The 19,100-nt window shown below is 47.5% G+C and overlaps 1 protein-coding gene across 1 annotated transcript in view; it reads left to right on the top strand.

The window, feature by feature from the left end:
* The window catches only part of MYO1H (myosin IH), an 83,068-nt gene that overhangs the window by 15,500 nt on the left and 48,468 nt on the right, over positions 1-19,100 (top strand). Inside the window, 16 exon segments of the mRNA XM_083471012.1 lie at positions 13-211; positions 1,252-1,332; positions 2,018-2,197; positions 4,017-4,115; positions 5,544-5,657; positions 6,899-6,970; positions 7,063-7,182; positions 8,519-8,586; positions 9,217-9,322; positions 10,247-10,327; positions 11,161-11,252; positions 11,449-11,543; positions 12,454-12,500; positions 13,636-13,716; positions 15,020-15,125; positions 18,084-18,201. Of these exon segments, the coding sequence (XP_083327138.1) occupies positions 13-211; positions 1,252-1,332; positions 2,018-2,197; positions 4,017-4,115; positions 5,544-5,657; positions 6,899-6,970; positions 7,063-7,182; positions 8,519-8,586; positions 9,217-9,322; positions 10,247-10,327; positions 11,161-11,252; positions 11,449-11,543; positions 12,454-12,500; positions 13,636-13,716; positions 15,020-15,125; positions 18,084-18,201 (1,659 nt within the window).

Here is a 19,100-nt window from a genome sequence, read left to right as displayed (position 1 = left end):
GTCCTTTTCCAGTTATGCCATAGCCGACAATGCCTACCGGGTCATGTGTACAGAGTACAACAATCACTTCATCCTGATTTCGGGGGAGAGCGGTGCTGGGAAAACAGAAGCTTCCAAGAAGATCCTTCAGTATTTTGCCATGACCTGCCCTACCACAGAGCAACTGCAGGTTGTCCGAGACAGGCTCCTGCTCTCCAACCCTGTTCTGGAGGTAAGCAGGAAATGCACCTTGCTCCCACATCAGAGGCGAGAGCAGCAAGATTTTGTCCGCTGCCTACCCAGCAGAGTTCTCTAGGAGGTTTACATAAACAGTAAAATGCATGATACAAATTACATTATTATTATTATTATTATTATCATCCAGGCTTTTCCCTTACACAAATTTTAAAAATACAGCTAAAATATAATAAGTTAAGATCATATAAAAGATAATCATCAAAAAGTAACTGAATTCTTAATAGAATAAATACAATATAAAACAAATCTATTACAAGACAAATAGTAAAAACAGCACAGCACTGTTAAAGCCCTTTCCTTAAAAAAAGCTTGTTGGGATAAAAACAGTCTTCACCTGCTGGCAGAAGGATAACAAAGAGGGAGCCCGTCTAGCGTCTTTAGTTCCAAAGCTGTTTGGGAGCAGCCACCACCTAGAAGGCCCTCTCCCGTGTCCCCACCAAGCGGTGACGGTGGGGGGACCGAGAGAAGCCCCCTCCAAGATCTCGGAGGTTAATCTAGGAGAATAGGGTCTTTCATCTGCTGGGCCTAAGCCATAGAAAAAAGCATTAAAACCAAGATGGGCTCCTTGCTGTCAGGATGTATTTATCCTAACTGAAATCTGAGTAAAACACAGTCGCTGAAACAGTTGGAGTGGGTTTTTGGCACCTGTGGAAACCTCCCTGGTGTTTAAGGACCGTTGAGGTGTGGTGAGTGCCCTGGTTGCAGTTTATTCATCTTTCTGTCTTTCATGCGGTTGCTTCATGATGAGGCATTGTATTTTTAATCTGGAACCCTGTCTGAAATTGTTTGCAATGAGGAGTGGGATAGAAAAGCTTTAATAAATAAATGAAATTTTGAAAAAGAGTGGGGAAATGCTGGAATGCAAGAGGGGGAGAAAAGGGGAAGGGGTGATGTGGGTGGCACTGAATGATCAGCGCAACTAACAAGAACAACTCAAGGACTGAACAAGGCGAGGAGGAAGAGAGGGGAGGGGAACACCAAAACACCTCCTTTTTTGTTTGTGCTAATCTGTAGGCTTTTGGAAATGCAAAAACTTTACGGAATGATAATTCAAGCAGGTTTGGAAAGTACATGGACATCCAGTTTGACTTTAAGGTAAAGCATCTTTCTTTCTTTCTTTCTTTCTTTCTTTCTTTCTTTCTTTCTTTCACTTGGAATGGGGAGATTTGCAGTGGTCTGCTATAAGAGCCACTTATGCGCCACTCCCCCTGAAGAAACCGAATGTCATTCTCCTCCTCCCACATTTTATCCTCACGCTGACACTGTTGGCTGACAGAGTGACTGACCTAGCATTTCCCAGAGAGCTTCATGGCTCAGCAGGGATTTGAACTTGGATCTCCCCCTGCCAAGCCAGACACTCCACCACACTGGCTCACATCAGGGGTGACTGTTTGCTCAAGTGAAGGTGACTCTCTGCCTTCTTAGTGCCATGAGATGCTTCCATGTGACTTGAGACAATTCAGCCATCCCTTCTTCATTTCTCTGTCCATTTTTGAGGTGCAGTGGAACCAGAACTCTACACAGGGGATAGTCATCGTCTAGGTTTTACTCAGTAGACCCTCTGAAATTTATGCTCAGACACAGAGCTTTTAAGTGTGCACCTGTGCCTGGAAAGAGCCAGGCAAAAGGTACGTGTGGAGAAGCTCTTTCTATGCTCTGCCTCCACTTTAGGTTGCCCACTTGTGAGAACAGGATGCTGGACCAGATGGGCTCCATTGGCTCTTCATTTGTTATCACATTCTCTCTCTTTCCTTTTTTTTTTTTGTTCTTTTCTTCCCAGGGAGCTCCTGTTGGTGGGCATATCCTCAGCTACCTGATAGAGAAGTCCCGTGTTGTCTACCAAAATCCTGGGGAACGGAACTTCCACATCTTCTACCAGTTGCTGGAAGGCGGGGAAGAGGATTTGCTCCATGACCTCGGCCTGGAACGCAACCCTCAGAAGTACATGTACCTAATTCAGGTTGTGGGGGGCTCTTTGTGCGCCCCCTTCTTAACAGCTCTGTTCTCTATACCCAGCTTTCTCCGGTAACTACTGAAACATGCAGTTTCAACCCAATAACAGAGGCACACCTTACTCTTTAGAACCCCAAAAGGCTTGGATTCCCAGCCATCAGAGGAGCGCACCCAACCCGTGGTGGGTTCTGCAAGAGTTGCTGATCTGAGCAGGCTTCCTGATTTGGGAGGGACCAAACCCAGAACAGTGTCTTTGGTAGACAGAGTGAAAACAGGCCCCCAGGCCCTACTGTGGATGGGTAAATCTTTTTGCACTCTGCAAAGGAAATAATCCAGTGTCTCAGTCACACACCAGATGATGCAGGAAGGGGTCAGGCACCCAGCAGGAGAGAGGATGGGACTGCAGTTTATTGTTTTGGTCCTTGCTTCTCCCAGAAGCACGCCAGAAATCCTCCTTTGGTTAGGTGCTTTGAGCTCATGGCAGCCACTCATCTATTTCTCAGGGTGCAATAAAAGTTATTCCGTGCCCCGCTGTAGGTCAGGCTGCGTGCGCCACTCAGCACAAACTCAGCATTTGCTTCAGGAAAGAGGACCCCAAGGACCTCAAGCAGTGGGCCTTGGTTTAGAAAAGGGAGAAAGGAATATTCCCATTCTATTTTATTTGTAAACTGTTATTCTGCTGCTTCAAAGGAATGCTCAATTTTTAAAATATTGTATGTGTAGTGTATATGATCCCGAGCAGACCAAGAACAAAAATACAACTGAGCATCAACACAGACAGAATTAAGGGTGGATGAGTCTATCAGCTTTGGTTTCTCCATTTTTCCATTCTTAAATTCAGTTTATCAAAACTTCTGCCTCACTGTTAAAAAAAAAACACGTTAATTTTTTTGTCAGAATTTTAGTGTGAATCTTCTCATTACACATTTTTGCAAGCAATTTCCTGGAATAAAATTATTTGTTCTACATTGCTATCACTAAAATATGTATCCTTATGCTCACATAGCCCTAATATGCTCATTATTCTCTGCACCACAAAATTTAGAAAAGCGTGGCTTTCCAAAGATACAGTATTTGTATTTTGGTCTGCATCTTGTTTGAGGATGTGCGAAATAAGTGGGCACTCCTTAAAATGTGCACCACCTGCGTTGTGTTCTCATACCTGCATTAGTGTGGGCTGCATTGCTCTCACATTTTGCCTCTGGTCACCCACTGTGTGAAAGAGGAGCCGGGACTCAGCTGGCCTCCTGCCCAGTCCAGCAGCCGGGCTCTTCCTATGCTCTGGCCGCTGTATCTCCAAGCTGCCAAATGGAAGGCAACCAAATGTACTGTATGCATGTGTGGCCTTTGTATCTAGCCTTTCCTCCAAAGAGCTCAGGAAGGCACTTGGAAGGCGCTCCCCACCCTCATTTTATCCTCACCCCGTAAGCTTTTGGCTTTTCTACACTTGCCTTTCCTCCACGCTTTCCAGGTGCTTGAAAGCTCAGTATTCAAGTGCTTCCCCCCTTTTTTTTCCTCCAGAGCTTTCCCTGTGAAAACCTGCCCTTTAATGCTGAATTGGAGCAAATGGCTTTCCCTGGAAAACCCAAATTGCCGTTTGTTGTGCTCCAGTTTTAAAGAATGGATTTTCAAGGGTGAAATAAAGAGCACTTGGACACTGAGCTTTCAAGCGCAGACCTGTGCCTTGAAAGAGCTGGGCAAAAGGTTAGGGTGGCTCAGCCCTTTGTGTCTCTTAAACCTCCAGCCTCACCCACTTCAATCCCAGACCCTGCCATGCGTTTGCCTGTGCAGAAGTTTCTCATGCCACCCCCCTCTCCCCACAACAGGGGCACTGTGCCAAAGTGTCTTCCATCAACGACAGGAGCGACTGGAGGACGGTGCACAAAGCTTTCACTGTCATTGACTTCAAAGCGAGAGACCTTGAGGTACAGACAAAGGGGGGGGCAGGTGAAGGGGGCGTTGCTTGGAAGTGGGCCCCTGCTTAGTGATGGAAGGAAACTGGAATCCCTGTAGAAGCCAGCAAGCTTTTTTTTTTTGGTCAAGAGCTGAGTGGAGCATAGGGAGCTGCCTTGCAGGGCAACAGACCACTGGCCAGCTGAGCTCACTAGTGCCTGCAAACTGGCAGCTGCTCTTCAGGGTTTTGGGCAGGGTCTCTCCCTGGAGATGCTGAGCACTAAGCCAGGGACTTTCTACCGGAGCCAGGAAGCCATGTTACTTCCCCTGCATGTAAAATGAGATTCCGCTCCTCACACTTCTAAGTTGGATATGGCTTGCTCATGAGCAAGATGGCTGCGTAGCCCTGAGGTCTTTGTCCCTGAAAAACTAAGTAACTAATGAAGCAATAACATTTATGGGCATTAAAGTACCAGTTGACCTGGAACAAACGGGGAATGAAGCAGGAGGCTGAAACATGCCTGGCGGACCATCCAGTGGTTCTGAACACTTTAGCAAAGAAGAAGCGGGCAGGGAGTGCGGTGGGGCTCACAGCAACGAGGCCATGAAGTTCAGAAGTTATCTGTCCCGGGAGGGAGCCTGAGCAACACAGTTCAGTCTCTTGTAAAAAGCATTAGCAGATGGCAGACGACCCTTTGAGTCCCTTCCAACTCTTCCATTCTAGGATTCTGTCCCCAAATGAACAGAACTCTAAATGAAGTTCATGCACAAATCAAAGAGCAAGTGAGAAAGGAAGAATCAAACTGTGGTTGGAAGGTTGGAAGTGGTGACTAAGGAACTCTGTGTAAAGAGGAAGGAGCAGCTGAGCAAGGGCAGTGGGCCAACATTTGGGTGAGGGGACCTCTGAATTAGAAGAAGGGACTAAGAAGTCCAGATGGAGGGCGCTTAAGGGAACTTACTCTCTAGTTTTAAAAAGGCACTGTTGAAGAAACCATATACCTGGTGTTGAGAAACCTATAGGAGCTGATCCAAATTCCCCTGTCAAACCTATCACACACACACTAGGAAAAGTGGGCGTGCACCCACATCACTGTAAGAAACAAAGTAAGAAGGCAGGCCGAAAGAGAGCGGACATGGATCAACAGCAATGCAACCAAGTAGGAGCAAGAGCTCGTTGCTTTGAGAGAGCAGGGGGCTGGACTGGGCAGGGCATTGGCCTGATCCAGGAGGGCTCTTCTGTTTTGCTGCTGTGAAGGTGGTGTTCTGCAGCCTGGCAGGTGCAGAGCATAAATTGGAAGCGAAATGCCGTTTCTGAGGTTATCTGGTATGTGCAGACTGGAGTAATACCCACTTCAGCCTCTGAAGAGGCAGGTGGTCTGCAAGGGTTCTGCCAGCCATGCAGAGTTTGTTCTTCTGCTGGTCACCCTTTCTTGTGCTCACCTGACTCTTTGTGTCCGCAGAACCTCTTTGGAGTAATTGCCAGTGTCCTGCATCTGGGAAACATCCAGTTTGAGGAGGATAGCAATGGCCATGCCATCATCACTACTGGTTCCCAGATCAAGTGGATCTCAAAGGTATCTGCACGGTGGGGGTGGCAGGTGGGAGCAGCCGCTTCCAGTGGAGTCCCTCCTAGGTTCTGGTTATTCATTTGCATCCACATGATGCCAAATCATCAAAATGCCATTCTGTATTCCTCCCCCATTTAATCCAGCTTTAATCCACTTCAGATGGTGAAGGAACCCACAGGGAGATCTCTGGTAGGCTCACCTGCATTGAACCTCCTTTTCTGCCAGCTGCCTGGTAATTTAGGAAGCAGCTACTACCAGAAGAATATGTTTTTCTGTCACTTCAACATGGCATTTGCATTTCAGGAGTTGCGTCCCCTCCAACCGCTAGGTGGTACTTGCCATTTGGCTTCAGTTGATTGCCCTTACCATGTAAAAAGGTAAAGGTAAAGGGGACCCCTGACCGTTAGGTCCAGTTGTGACCGCCTCTGGGGTTGCAGCGCTCATCTCACTTTACTGGCCGAGGGAGCCGGCGTGCAGCTTTCAGGTCATGTGGCCAGCATGACTAAACAGCTTCTGGTAAACCAGAGCAGCACACAGAAACGCCGTTTACCTTCCTGCCGGAGCAGTACCTATTTATCTACTTGCACTTCATGCTTTCAAACTGCTAGGTTGGCAGGAGCAGGGACCGAGCAACGGGAGCTCACCCCGTCGTAGGGATTCGAACCGCCAGCCTTCTGATCAGCAAGCCCTAGGCTCCTTGGTTTAACCCACAGCGCCACCCACGTCCCCTTACCATGTAGACCACCATAATTAAATCTCTGGCTTCACTTATGTAAGGAAAACATCAGAGTCTGTATTTGTGTTCTCTGCTTAACTGTGTTTCACTTGAGGCATCAAGACAGATTTGGGTAACACAACCAGATTTTGTGTTTTCAAAAATGGAGCAGCCATTGTTGCTTCATCCCAGAATCCTACCTAGGTATAGCCTGATACAGTCTGCATTCTCCATCTTCAGATGATACTGAGCAGAATTGGCCCATTTTGCTGCTTGAGGCATAATTCCCAGCTGCCCCCCTGCCTCCTCCTCCTCCTCTGCCCCCACCACCTGGGGAAAAGAAAAGAGAAATGGAGGCTGGAGAGAAGCCGTGGCCTCAGGTGGCAGATCCAGGTCCAAGGAGCACTTCCTGTCTCACCTGAAAAGAATTATGGAGAACGCTAAAGCTTGTACAAAATCTTGGTTGCTCCTAATGAAAGGCACTGCTAGATTTGAAATTTAAGGTCCATTTCCCTCCTCTCTTTCTTTCTAGCTTTTGGGGGTCCACTTATCAATTCTGCAAGAGGCCCTAACTCACAGAAAAATTGAAGCCCGGTTTGAAGAGGTATGCTAACAAGCTTTTCCTGATTTGCTTGCAAAGAACTGAAGTAGCCAATTCACTAGGTGACCCCACCATTGTGCTCTTCCTCCCCAAAGGTTTTAAGTCCACTGGATGTTGACCTGGCCTTTTACGCTCGAGATGCAGTGGCAAAGGCCATTTATGGGCGGACATTTACTTGGCTGGTCAACAAAATCAACAGCTCTTTAGCAAACAAGGTGAGTCTCTTGTTGTAGCTAATACAACGTGACCCTTTGAAACATTTTTTTAAAACCATGTTTGCAGTTGGCAATCCGGCAGTCGTTCCAAGATAACTGTTCCTCCTTGGAGCCAGTCTGTGAGAGACGGGCCACATCCCTTTCTCTGGGTCCCGTGCTGACTGGGAAAGGGAGGCCTGGCCAGAATAGAGTGTATTCTTCTGCATAGCCCACCTTTCCCCCTTAAACAATGGATAAAGGGGCAGCCAGATAGGAAAAGTCCTTTTATTTACTTATTTATTCATCTATAGGCCACTTAGTAAAGGTAAAGGTACCCCTGCCCGTACGGGCCAGTCTTGACAGACTCTAGGGTTGTGCGCTCATCTCACTCTAGAGGCTGGGAGCCAGCGCTGTCTGCAGACACTTCCGGGTCACGTGGCCAGTGTGACAAGCTGCATCTGGTGAGCCAGCGCAGCACACGGAACGCCGTTTACCTTCCCGCTGGTAAGCGGTCCCTATTTATCTACTTGCACCTGGAGGTGCTTTCAAACTGCTAGGTTGGCAGGCGCTGGGACCGAGCGACAGTAGCGCACCCCGCCGCGGGGATTCGAACCGCCAACCTTTTGATCGGCAAGTCCTAGGTGCTGAGGCTTTTACCCACAGCGCCACCCGCGTCCCCTATAGGCCACTTAACTTATTACAAAAAATCCCTCTGAGCAACTCAAAATAAAAAGATAAAAGCTCTGAAACATACATTAACACAAAAATATATCTACAAATATCAAAAATATCAAAATTACTGAGCACTGTAATCCAGAGTTGTAACTGAGTTTTATAACTCTGGATCATAGTGCTCAATAAGCCAATATTCTGATAACTTATTCTTTATTATAAATTGATTTTTATAGAAATTTTCTTAGACAAATAAGAAATACATAATAGTAAACACAACACATATAACAAAACTTTACTCTGAACTTAGTCCCAGTACTACCTGTTGATAAAGAGAATAAGAAAATTGATGCAACCAGGGACATAATAATAATAATTTATTTATTTATACCCCGCCCATCTGTATATTACAAAATGATGTAATATGTAGAAACAGTAATCTGGAATGTCAAAGGAAGTCATTTATATGTTTTTAAGCAAAGGCCCAAAGTGTTTAGGTATACTACCTGCCCATAATGGACTCAGAAGATCCGTGGAGGGTGAGGAGGACTGCTCCCTGTAGGCTTAAAAATATATAGAGAAAATTTGACAAATGGAAACCAAGTAACTGAAAATGATGTTTTGGATTTAATCCCCCTAAGTTGTTGTTGTTGTTGTTGTTGTTGTTGTTTGCTTTGCTTGGCAGGATCTCACCAGGAAAACTGTGATTGGGCTGCTTGATATTTATGGCTTTGAGGTTTTTGAGACAAACAGGTAAGTTACTCTTGCTCTGGTCACTTCCAGGCTTGATTAGTGCAATGTGCTTTATGTGGGTCTGCCTGGAAACTTTGGGCTGGTCCCCATGTGCTTCTGGTCACAGCATTTACAAAAAAAAGCTGACTTATGAGTATTGAGACCTAAAGGAGGAGAACATCTTTTGCAAGCTCTTCCACTTCCAATTGCTCAGGGTGGTTTTCCTTAAGGGCCCTTGGTGAAAAAGTAAAAATGAAATAAATTTAAAATCCCTGTACATGGAAATCTTGCATATCAGTGGTGGTGGACTGCCCTTCATTGGAGGTTCTTAAAGAGAGATTGGGTGGCCATCTGTCAGGAGCTCTCTAGCTGTGATTCCTGCCTTTCAGGGGGTTGGACTAGATGACCCTTGGGGTCCCTTCCAGCTCTACAGTTCTTGGATTCTCTGACATTGGACTCCTTGTCCCTGACATGGCAGGTGGGGTGGGGGAGGATTAGAAGAGTTGTCAGTCCTATGAGACCCTACCCCCCACCCAGCAGTCTTAAAGCAGCTGCAGTGCAGAAACGGGTTTACCCTCGTTAGCTCCTGTTTGAGAATTAAATGCCCATATTTTTCAAATGACTTTTCTGCACTTGGAATTTCCTCTCAAGTTTTGAGCAATTCTGTATCAACTACTGCAATGAGAAGCTACAGCAACTGCTGATAGAGATGACCCTGAAGGCTGAGCAGGAGGAGTATGAACTGGAGGGCATTGAGGTAAAGGCCGCAACCCCCCCCCCAAAAAAAAAAGATTCCTTATTGCCTTCCTGGTCTGCCGTCAGATCCTTCCTTAAGATAAAACACATATTTAAGTACATGTGGATTGAATGAATTTTCAAATAAACACAGGTGAAGTTGACTTAGATGATCTGGTCATTCGTGATCTGTCCATCACTGGCCTTCCAGATGTTGGAAGATTTCAGCTCCCTACCATTGCTGGAAATTGGTCGGGACACAGGTTCCCCATACCCCAAACAGTGAAAACAGGTGTTGCCAGTTTTCAAAGCAATATCCAAACCTGCTGAATGTGTCTGCCAGAGGGGGAAGTGGGATGGGCACATCACAAGCAGAGACCCCACTTTAGTTTTCTGAAGAGCCTCTTGCTCCTGTTTCTGCCAATCCTTGCATAGCCCAAATAGGGCATGGAGATGGGGGGCATCGGTTTTGGGAGACTCTCAAGGTTTGCAGAAGCAGAAAAGAAAATCCTCAAGGTAGGCAGCCCCCCCCCCCCGAAGCAACTAATGAGGTTTGAGGGTGCCCAGTGTGGCCATGGAATGCCAAGGTAAGGGGGCTTTAGCGGGGTGTATGTGGAAAACAAGGTAGGAGGGGGTAACATGGAATGAAGCGCTTGGAAACCCAAACAGGAGTGCCTCATACGGCAACATTTTGCTGCAGCTCACCCCTTGTTAATCTTTTCCAGCCCAGAGGGAGTTTAATTCCTTGTTTGAATTCTCTGAACAAATCTCACCTCAGATCTTCAGCCTCAGATTGTCCCAAGGACTCCTGTCCCCAAAATAGCCCATCCCTACACACCTGGATCTCAGAGATGCTTTTGCTGATGGAAAAGTTATGTGCATCAGGTGTGACTTTTTAATTTTGCAGGAAGCCCTCTTGAGTCTCTGTTTTTGCTTCTCATTCCAGTGGGAGCCAATCCCATACTTCAACAACAAGATCATATGTGACCTTGTGGAAGAGAAACACAAGGGGATCATTTCCATACTGGTAAGAGAGAAGATTCATGTTTAAAAATCATGGCTTCCTGCCAAAAGTATACTGGGAATGGCTAGGGAGTTTCTAACAGAGAATTAGTCACACACCCTTCCAAAACTACAGACCCAAAGTTTCTTTCTGAGTCGGGTGCAGCAGTTAAACCAGTTCCAGTCATGTTTTAGTTTGGTGGTGTCAACACCCCAGGGATGCCTGACTGCCTGGGATTGACATCTTCTTTCTAGTCATGTTAGCTCAGTTGGTAGAGCATGAGGAAAGAGCCCTCGAGGGCATTTCCTGCATCTTCCAGCCTTCAGGAGCTGCCTCCAATGGTGGGCATTAGCCATTCTCCTGCTCCTGCTCCTCTTCCTCCTTCTCCGTGGACAAAGGACTTGTACTCTCACCCCCAGGAAACCACCAAAGTGGTGGGTTTTCAGGGATAAAAGGAGTTATTCAAGAATGGATAACTTTTCACATGCCTCCTTGCCTGCTGACAGAGAAATGGAGCCAAATGATTTATAGATGGGCAACCTGAGGCCAGGACTCTCATTAGTGGAAACTTCATCAGACTTGGCAGTGGCCCAGGGAGGCATTTCAATCTGTCCTTCTCAGAAGCACTTGTGGGATTTTGCATCCTGGGGAACTGGACCTGAGGGGAATAGAGGTCAGCTCTGAGCCCCCTTCCAAACCCCAGCTCCCAGAATCCTTTGGGGGAACCCCTGACTGTTTGAAATGGTGTCATGGTGATTTAAATGTGTGGGGAGAATGTGCCCACCCCCCCGCTGAAGAAATCCAGTTTTGGCTAGCTGAAGAATAGGCAAGACTTCTCATATTCCTTCCTGTGTCAGGATGAAGAATGCCTGCGGCCTGGAGAAGCGACAGACCTGAGCTTTCTGGAAAAGTTGGAAGAGAAAGTAGGAGACCATGCCCACTTCGTGACGTATGCACCTACGCTCCGTAACCTCCCCCAGAGGAGACCTGCTTCCCACATGCCCTTCCCTTCCTTGGAGAGCCCTTCTGCGTTCAGAGCACCCCCTAGCCCTACCCAGCCCACCTGGCTCTTCTCTTTGACCCTGAGGGAGGTGCAAATGCGCCTGGAACAGAAAGGTTTTGACCTCTTCTCTTTCTGTCTCCAGGCGGAAGCTTGCTGACCAGAAGACGCGGAAATCCATTGACTGGGTGGACTTCCGCCTTCTTCACTATGCCGGAGAGGTGACCTATTGCACTGTCGGTGAGAAAGCAAGAGCCCAGCCTCTGCTGGCTTGGAGGTGCCACATTGGCGGTGGCACCAGACCAGACACACTAAGACCAGACCAGGTTAAAGAGTGTCGGAACTAATCCCTAGTGGCATCCCATGAAACGGAATGTTGGAAGATTCAGGACATGTAAAAAGAAGCACTTCTTCACGCAACACGTAGTTAAACTATGAAACTCCCTGCCATAAGAGACGGGGATGGCCACCAACTTGGGTGGCTTTCAAAAAGCGTTGGGCGAATTTGGAGCAGGAGGTTTTGGATGGCTTCTAGCTACAATAACTATTCTCTGCCTCCACATTCAGAGCCAGGCATGCCGGGTTCTGCCCAACATTGTGGGTGCCAGACGGATCCCATTGCAGCCACAGCAGGCCCCGCTGGGCTTTTTGGAGGGCGTAGCAGGCCCCATTGGGCTTCCTTCCGTTATGTGGGCTGCAGAATATTGAGGGGGCCTGGCCCCCTCATGGAAAATTTTTGGGGGAGCTCAGCCCCCACAGCCCCACAGATATGGCTCCCCTGGTCAGAGGCAGTGTTGCTTCCAAACGCTGCTTGCTGGTTTCCCACAGGCATCTGAGTGGCCCCTGTGAGAACAGGATGCTGGGCTAGAGGGCCCCCCCCCCCGGCCTGATCAGGAGGCTCTTCTGATGTTCTGACATTAACTAGCTACATCTAGCACACGACGTTTAATCCTCGGGCTAAATTTCCAGTAACTCTTTTGGGCTGCTGGAGTGAAGAAAGGAGGAGTTCAGTCCCACAAGATGTGGGGTGGGCATCAGTTTGGGATTTGCTTCACAGAGAAGACAGCTATCAATAGCTCCTAGCCACTATGATTCTATTATTTTTTGTGTTTTAATTCACTTTGATTTCCCCACCCCACCCCAATTCCAGGATTCTTGGAGAAAAATAATGACTTGCTGTACCGGAACCTTAAAGAGGTAAGCCCATCTTTTAATTATGTTAATTTGTTTGGGCTTCTATCCTGTCTTATTTATGAGACATCAATGGCTAATTTAAATAGCAACATGGGCACATGTTCTTACATATACAGTGGTACCTCGGTTTTTTAACGTCTCGGAAATCGAACGTGCCATGCGTCTTCCGTATTGAGTTTTACGGAAGTACGTGCTTCTGGAAGTAAATGTTCGGTTTTCGAACATTTTGGAACTTCAACGGTCTTCTGGAATGGATTACGTTCAAAAACTGAGGTACCACTGGATATTTAAATACACAAACCCAGTACATAAATAATACACAAATTATTTCATGTAAAACAAAGGATGTTTTAGGGGTCTGATGTCTGGTCTGGCAACAACAGATAAAACTAACTGATTGGAGATAAGTAGAGAGAGTTTGGGGTGAGACAGGGCCCCCGAGTCCCTGGTTTTTTTTACTGACCGCCCCCCCCGATCTCTCTCTCCCCCCCCCCCCCCCGGTTATAGGGTAGCTAGATTTACTGTGTACTGCAGCACTGGTGGTGGACCCCCTCCCCCTCTCCTCTCCAGCAATCTTACATTGCCCAAAAGCAAACTTGAAACATGAGCCATGGTCTGGAGAGGAGATCCTTGGAAGCCTCTTTGGAGACTGTTTTGGGATTCTCCCCCCCCCCCCCCATGCCTTTCTTTTGAAAAAAAGATTTGCAAGCCTCAGTTATTTCCCTCCACCCAAGCTCCTGGGTGCTGCTGTTTTGCCTGCCTAAACAATGGCATTCACAACCGTAGCATCAGCAGCAGGAGGAATGATAGGTTTTATAGTGTGAGGCTCTCAACGTGTGATAATTCTGGCGACTTGAAAGGAGAATCCACGATGTTCTGATGGGAATCCTCTTGTTTTCTAAAGTCAAAGCTTGGGTTATGTTTCGTTTTAACAGCAAGATCTGACTTGGAATTTGCAAATTTTCCATGCCCCCCCCAAAATGTCCATGATTTTTAAAGGAGGTGTATTTTCTCCAGCTTCCTGTGCCCCATGCACGTCTAGAAATTTTGCATCATTTCCCTCCCCCAGCAAATTTTGAATAGGCCACCCGTGCTCTGATCTTCCCAGTGATTTTGCTTTCTTTTCATTTGATCCCAGGTGCTGTGCAGGTCAAAAAATGGGATCCTCAGAGAATGTTTCCACCTGACGGAGCTGGACAACCGAAGGAGGCCTGAGACTGTGAGTTTATTCCAGGCATAGGCAACCTAAGGCCCATGGGCTGGAAGTTGCCCATGGGGGTCGTTTAACCCGCCCATGGACCCCCCCCTCCCACTCGGTTGGCTCCTGTGTGCTGCACTAAACTGGCGTGGAGCAGAGCGGGGACCACCTTCCGCGACACTGGGCGGCTTCCCATTGGCTGCAAGAAGCTCCTCTAGCCAATGGGAAGCTGCGTACGCCTCCTCCACGTCGCAAGGAGCGCTGGAAATGGTGTCTGCAGGATCGCAAACCGGCCCATGCCCCAAAAATGTTGCCGACCCCTGGTTTATCCCATACATGTGGGCCTAGATGTCAGGGCTGAGCTTGATGCAAGCTTCAAGTGACGTAGCTTGAAACTTCCACAGTTTTGTAGAAAGTGGTGGTGGGGGCCTTAATTAAAAAAAAAAAACCTTTATTGCCTTTGCTAACAACTGAAAAGTGCAGTGCAAACAGACAATAAATACTAAGGGAAAGACATACCAATATAAACTGAGACATCCGTATTTCCCAAGGTGGCATGGATGGTGAATGCGGGGGCATTTGAGTCTGAAGCACAGGAAATAAAATCCAACCAGATGACATGAAAGTGCTCTGGATCCTCCACCTCCCTGGAGGCACGCAGCTTATGTGTAATTTTTTACTACAATAGCCTGAGTCCCTAAGTTCTTATACCATAAGGACAAATGTAGATTCCCCCACCCCCGGGGGGGGGGTTAATTGCTGTGCTTTTGAAATGCCAGCGGCATCTAACATCCACCATCCACGTCAAAAGCTCTTTTGGGAGACAAGCTTACATGCTGTTTTGGAATATGTGGAGAGACGACAGTTGTGGGGAAGCCAGGGCACATGGTTTAAGATATTTCTTCATATGCTTGAGATCAAAATATAGTGGTTCCTCGGGTTAAGAACTTAATTTGTTCCGGAGGTCTGTTCTTAACCTGAAGCACCACTTTAGCTAATGGGGCCTCCTGCTGCTCCTGCACCGCCGGAGCACGATTTCTGTTCTCATCCTGAAGCAAAGTTCTTAACTCAAGGTATTACTTCTGGGTTAGCGGAGTCTGTAACCTGAAGCGTATGTAACCTGAGGTACCACTGTAATGAAACCCGAGGGCGTTCCCACCACAGATGGAAGGATGTCCCCAGAACTCACAGTCCCACCAGCAATCCTGTATTAATTGGAGGGGGACACTTTTATTTTTACATTTTTATGATTTGTTCTTGCAACTGTACTTCCTAGGTGACATTCTGTGTAACTGTTTTGAATGAGTCTTTTCTGTTTGCTCAGGTGGCAACTCAGTTCAAAAACAGCCTGGCTAGTTTGATAGACATCCTCATGTCGAAAGAACCTTCCTACATTCGATGCATTAAACCCAATGATGACAAAGCGGCTGGTAAGGTTGTCTCTGGGAACTCAGCAGAAGGGTGCATTATGTTAATAATAATAATAATAATATGCAAATCTCTTTGTCTGGCTGGCAGAGATCTCCTGTGATGGGGACCTGTTCTAGACCTACTAACCAGAAAACCTTTTAGCTTAAGATGCAACCATAGGGTCAAGCTTCCCTTCCTCTTCAACGTCTATCCTTCCCCACAAAATGCCCAATACTATAATTGGAATAAGGAAAGGCGCGGGGGGGGGGGCTTTTAAAAGAAGTAAGAAATGCAGTTCCTCCTTGGCACAACTGAGTGCATGTCTGGGTTTTCCCACCGAGAGGATGGATCTCTGGGAGAATATATATTCTTATTGGGTTGAGGGGTTGTTTTGGATGATTTCTTTGGGTCCCAACCAATCCTGTGGTTTTGTGCCTGCAAGACTGTAGTTTGTAGGGACTGCTGCAATGATTAGCCCAGAAGGTGGCCGTAGCCAGGCCACCAAACACTCCATTTACATGTCTAAAGAGCAGGTGAAGGACAGATGTGTTGCTACGGACACAATCAGATTGCAATGCTCTTTCAGAAATGGCGTAGGGCTCCACCTCAGTCATCTGGCTGGATGCCACATCATCCTGGGGTGGGAGAAGAACAAGCCAAGGAGCTAGTCTTTCTTTTTATCCTGGACTGGAGCTGGAAGCTGGAAAGGAGAGGCTTCACTTGCTCTGTGTGCAGAAGCCAAAGCTATGGCTTGAGAGGGGTCACCCCTAGAAACCTAACAGGGATGTGAGATCTGTTGGGGTATTCATGCTGTGAGTCTCTTGGTTTTATGCTCGGGTTGTATATATGTGTGTGAATAAAACCATATATCCTAAAGACAGCACAGTCTCTAGTAACCTCCATTCCAAGGAAACTGAACCCTGGGCAACTATAGGCACCATCCCAGTCTCCAAGTGGTGAGAATCTAGCGGTTTCCAGCCACTTGCCCAGTTTTGGTTTCCTGGGAATGGGGGCAGCAGACTCACAGCTTTGGATCCAGCACAGAGCAGGCAAATCTCTGCATCTCTGTGTCCCCAGCTTCCAGCCTGCTTCCAGCTCAGCTGACACACACAACTCTGGCTGTTGTTCTGCTACCTAGCAGCCAGATGAGGGGAGGGGGGTGAAGGAAAGCCTCTGGAGGGCACTGTCGCTTTCTTCAGTCTCAGTCAGTTTTATTGCACATAGCCAAAGGCTGCCGCAATGTACACAGAATTATTTGACAATTAAAAGAAAATATACTGAATTGGTAAAAAAAGACTTAAAACATTTATATTATTAAAACATTACATACTCTAAACAAAGCTATAAAAGTACCCCAATGTACAAATAAAAACATTAAACGATAAAATTCATAAGCTAATATCATCACATGGTCACTAATGTTAAAAACAATATCAATTAATACAGTGTGCAATTTATACTCAGAGTTTGGTGACAAAGATAGAGCATAGCCTGAGGTAGATAGATAGGATCAAATAAATTCATCTCCTTTACAGTTAATGGCTACCTTGGCTATATAATTTGCTCTAATTTTCCTAGCAGCAGTTGCAAAAAGTGCTACCCGCCAGGTCACATACTTATCTGTGTCTGCAAGGAGATATAAAATCATGTCAAGGGGGTTCTGGCCAGGGGGCCCTGTCATTATAGGTACCAAAAATCTTTTTCTTGCATCATTATATAACGGACAGTGCAAAATATAATGCATAAGGTCCTCTACTTCAGAACATCCCCTAATGCAAACACGTTCGTTTTTTGGTATGCCTCTATGTCTCCCATCTCTATAAGCAGAGCTTATTGTATTTAGTCGTAGCTCTGTAAAAGCTTTTCGAAGCTGTGCAAAAGTCAATTCATTAAAATAAGATATGTGTTCATTGACCTCTCTAAGTTTAAAATACAATGGGGCGCATGTAGATGTGCACATAGAGTTTAGCCCCAATATGTAAAAAGGGCGATAAGAAAAACCCTGCCAATTATAGACCCATTAGTTTGTTAGATGTAGCCTCCAAACTATATGCCAGGCTCCTTCTTGGGAGACTAGAAGAATGGGCAGATACAAATAAGGTGATCTCTGAAGTCCAGGCAGGTTTCCAAAGAGGGAAATCCACATTGGACCAGTGATTTGTGCTGAACTTTCTGCTATGTAAATACATCCATAATTTGAAGCAAAAATTATATGTTGCTTTTATTGATCTAAAGTCAGCTTTTGATACGGTCCCAAGACACGCATTGTGGCAAAAATTGGAAAAGACAAATATAGACCTCCGTCTATTATTTCTCATCTGTCGCTTTGTTGTAGCTCTTGCAAACTTGCTTATTCTTTGGGGATACTTTGGGTCACTGTCTCACAAAGAAACTTGTCTGATCAGTTCAGCAAGCTACTCCATTAGACTCCAGCCCTCGCTGGGGATGGGGATCCAAAAAATTGGAAGGGACTCAGAGCATAATCCAGAATCAACCCCCCCCCCCCAACAACCATATGTATTTTAATGGTGTAAAAGGAGAAGGGAGCTCGTGGCTTGGCCAGTCTCTTCCCTTGGTCAGTTGCCTGCTCTCTCTCTCTCTCCCCCCCCTAACTTAAAAGTTTGCACACAGCAGAGGAGGAAGCCGCCGCTTGGGTGCCTGGGCCAACGCGCCCAGGGCGGGGTGCACCGCAGGGCCTCTAGAGTCTGCCTGCCTCCTCCCACTCAGCCGCCCTACAACTGGGGGGGGCAGCGGGCGGACTGTTTGGGCAGCGTGGAGCTTGTGTTCGCCCAAGTCACCGCGTCTCTCCCAGGAGAGACGTGTGGCTCAAGCCCCGCAGCGAGTGCCGCCCGGCATTTTGTCACCTGGGGCAGACTGCACCCACCACACCCCCTTCCTCCGCCCCGGTTTGCACATGTGCCCTCATCCAGCTGGTAGCAACAACCTCTTGTCCTTGGTGTGGGTTTTGTCTTTTGCAGACAAATTTGATGACTCCTTGATAAGGCACCAGGTGAAGTACCTGGGCCTGATGGAGCACCTGCGAGTGAGGCGAGCCGGCTTCGCTTACCGTCGGAAGTATGAGCACTTTCTGCAAAGGTGAGGCCCAAAGCTCTCCCCCCACCCTTGTTTCCAGCAACTGGTATTCAGAAGCATCACTGCCTCTGACTCTGGAGGCAGAGTCGCCTGCATCACGGCTGGTTGGAGGCAGCAAGGCTTCTGAATGCCAGTTGCTGGAAACCAAAGAAGGGGAGAGTTGCTCTTGTGCTCCAGTCCCGCTTGGGGCTTCCTACAGAGGCATGTGGTTGGCCTCTGTGAGAACAGGATCCTGGTCTAGGTAGGACATTGGCCTGATCCAGCAGGCTTTGATTACATTCTTACTTTCACTGCACCAACTGCCCTATTGGCAAAGTAAAGGGAGGTTTCATGGACTGGTTGGTCACAGAGTTGTGGTGGGAGGAACCAGCTGGGGACCCCCAAGGGAAGAAGGTTTGGGGCCTGGGGAGTGGGGGTGGGACGACAATGAGGGGTCAGAGGGAGCAGACTGGCAGGAGGGGGTGCTGGAAGAGGCCACAGGGTTTGGTGAGCAGGAAGAGTCTGTGGTGGAGAGCGGTCCAGGCTCAGAGGCAGGAGAGGACGGGGCCCAGGAGACAGCGTTGAGAAGAAGCCGGGGAGTCTCCCCCTCTTGCTGCGACCAGTTTCCCTTCGCCATGGTCTAGGAAAGAGAGAGAAGCAGACAGAGCCTTAAGCTGCTGGGGAAGGAACTGGGTGAGGAGCCTTAGAGAGCGGTGGGAAAGAGGGACCTTCAGCCCTTGCAAATGCCTCATGGGGGCAAGGGCTGCTGTCACCACTAGGCCTGCGCTGCTTTGCTTCTTTGAACAAAGAGTTAACTTCACTGATACAGTGTTTTGCTTTGAGTACACTTGACTCCAGCTCCTGAGAGGGGGGTCAGAAGTGGCTCAGGAGATTTGCTTGGAACACACTTTCCTTTAGTCCCT

The sequence above is a fragment of the Podarcis liolepis genome, assembly GCF_965112155.1.
Source record: "Podarcis liolepis genome assembly, chromosome: 13".
NCBI lineage: Eukaryota > Metazoa > Chordata > Lepidosauria > Squamata > Lacertidae > Podarcis > Podarcis liolepis.
Note: the sequence above shows the minus strand (reverse complement) of the source record. Positions and strands in the feature narration are given on the sequence as shown.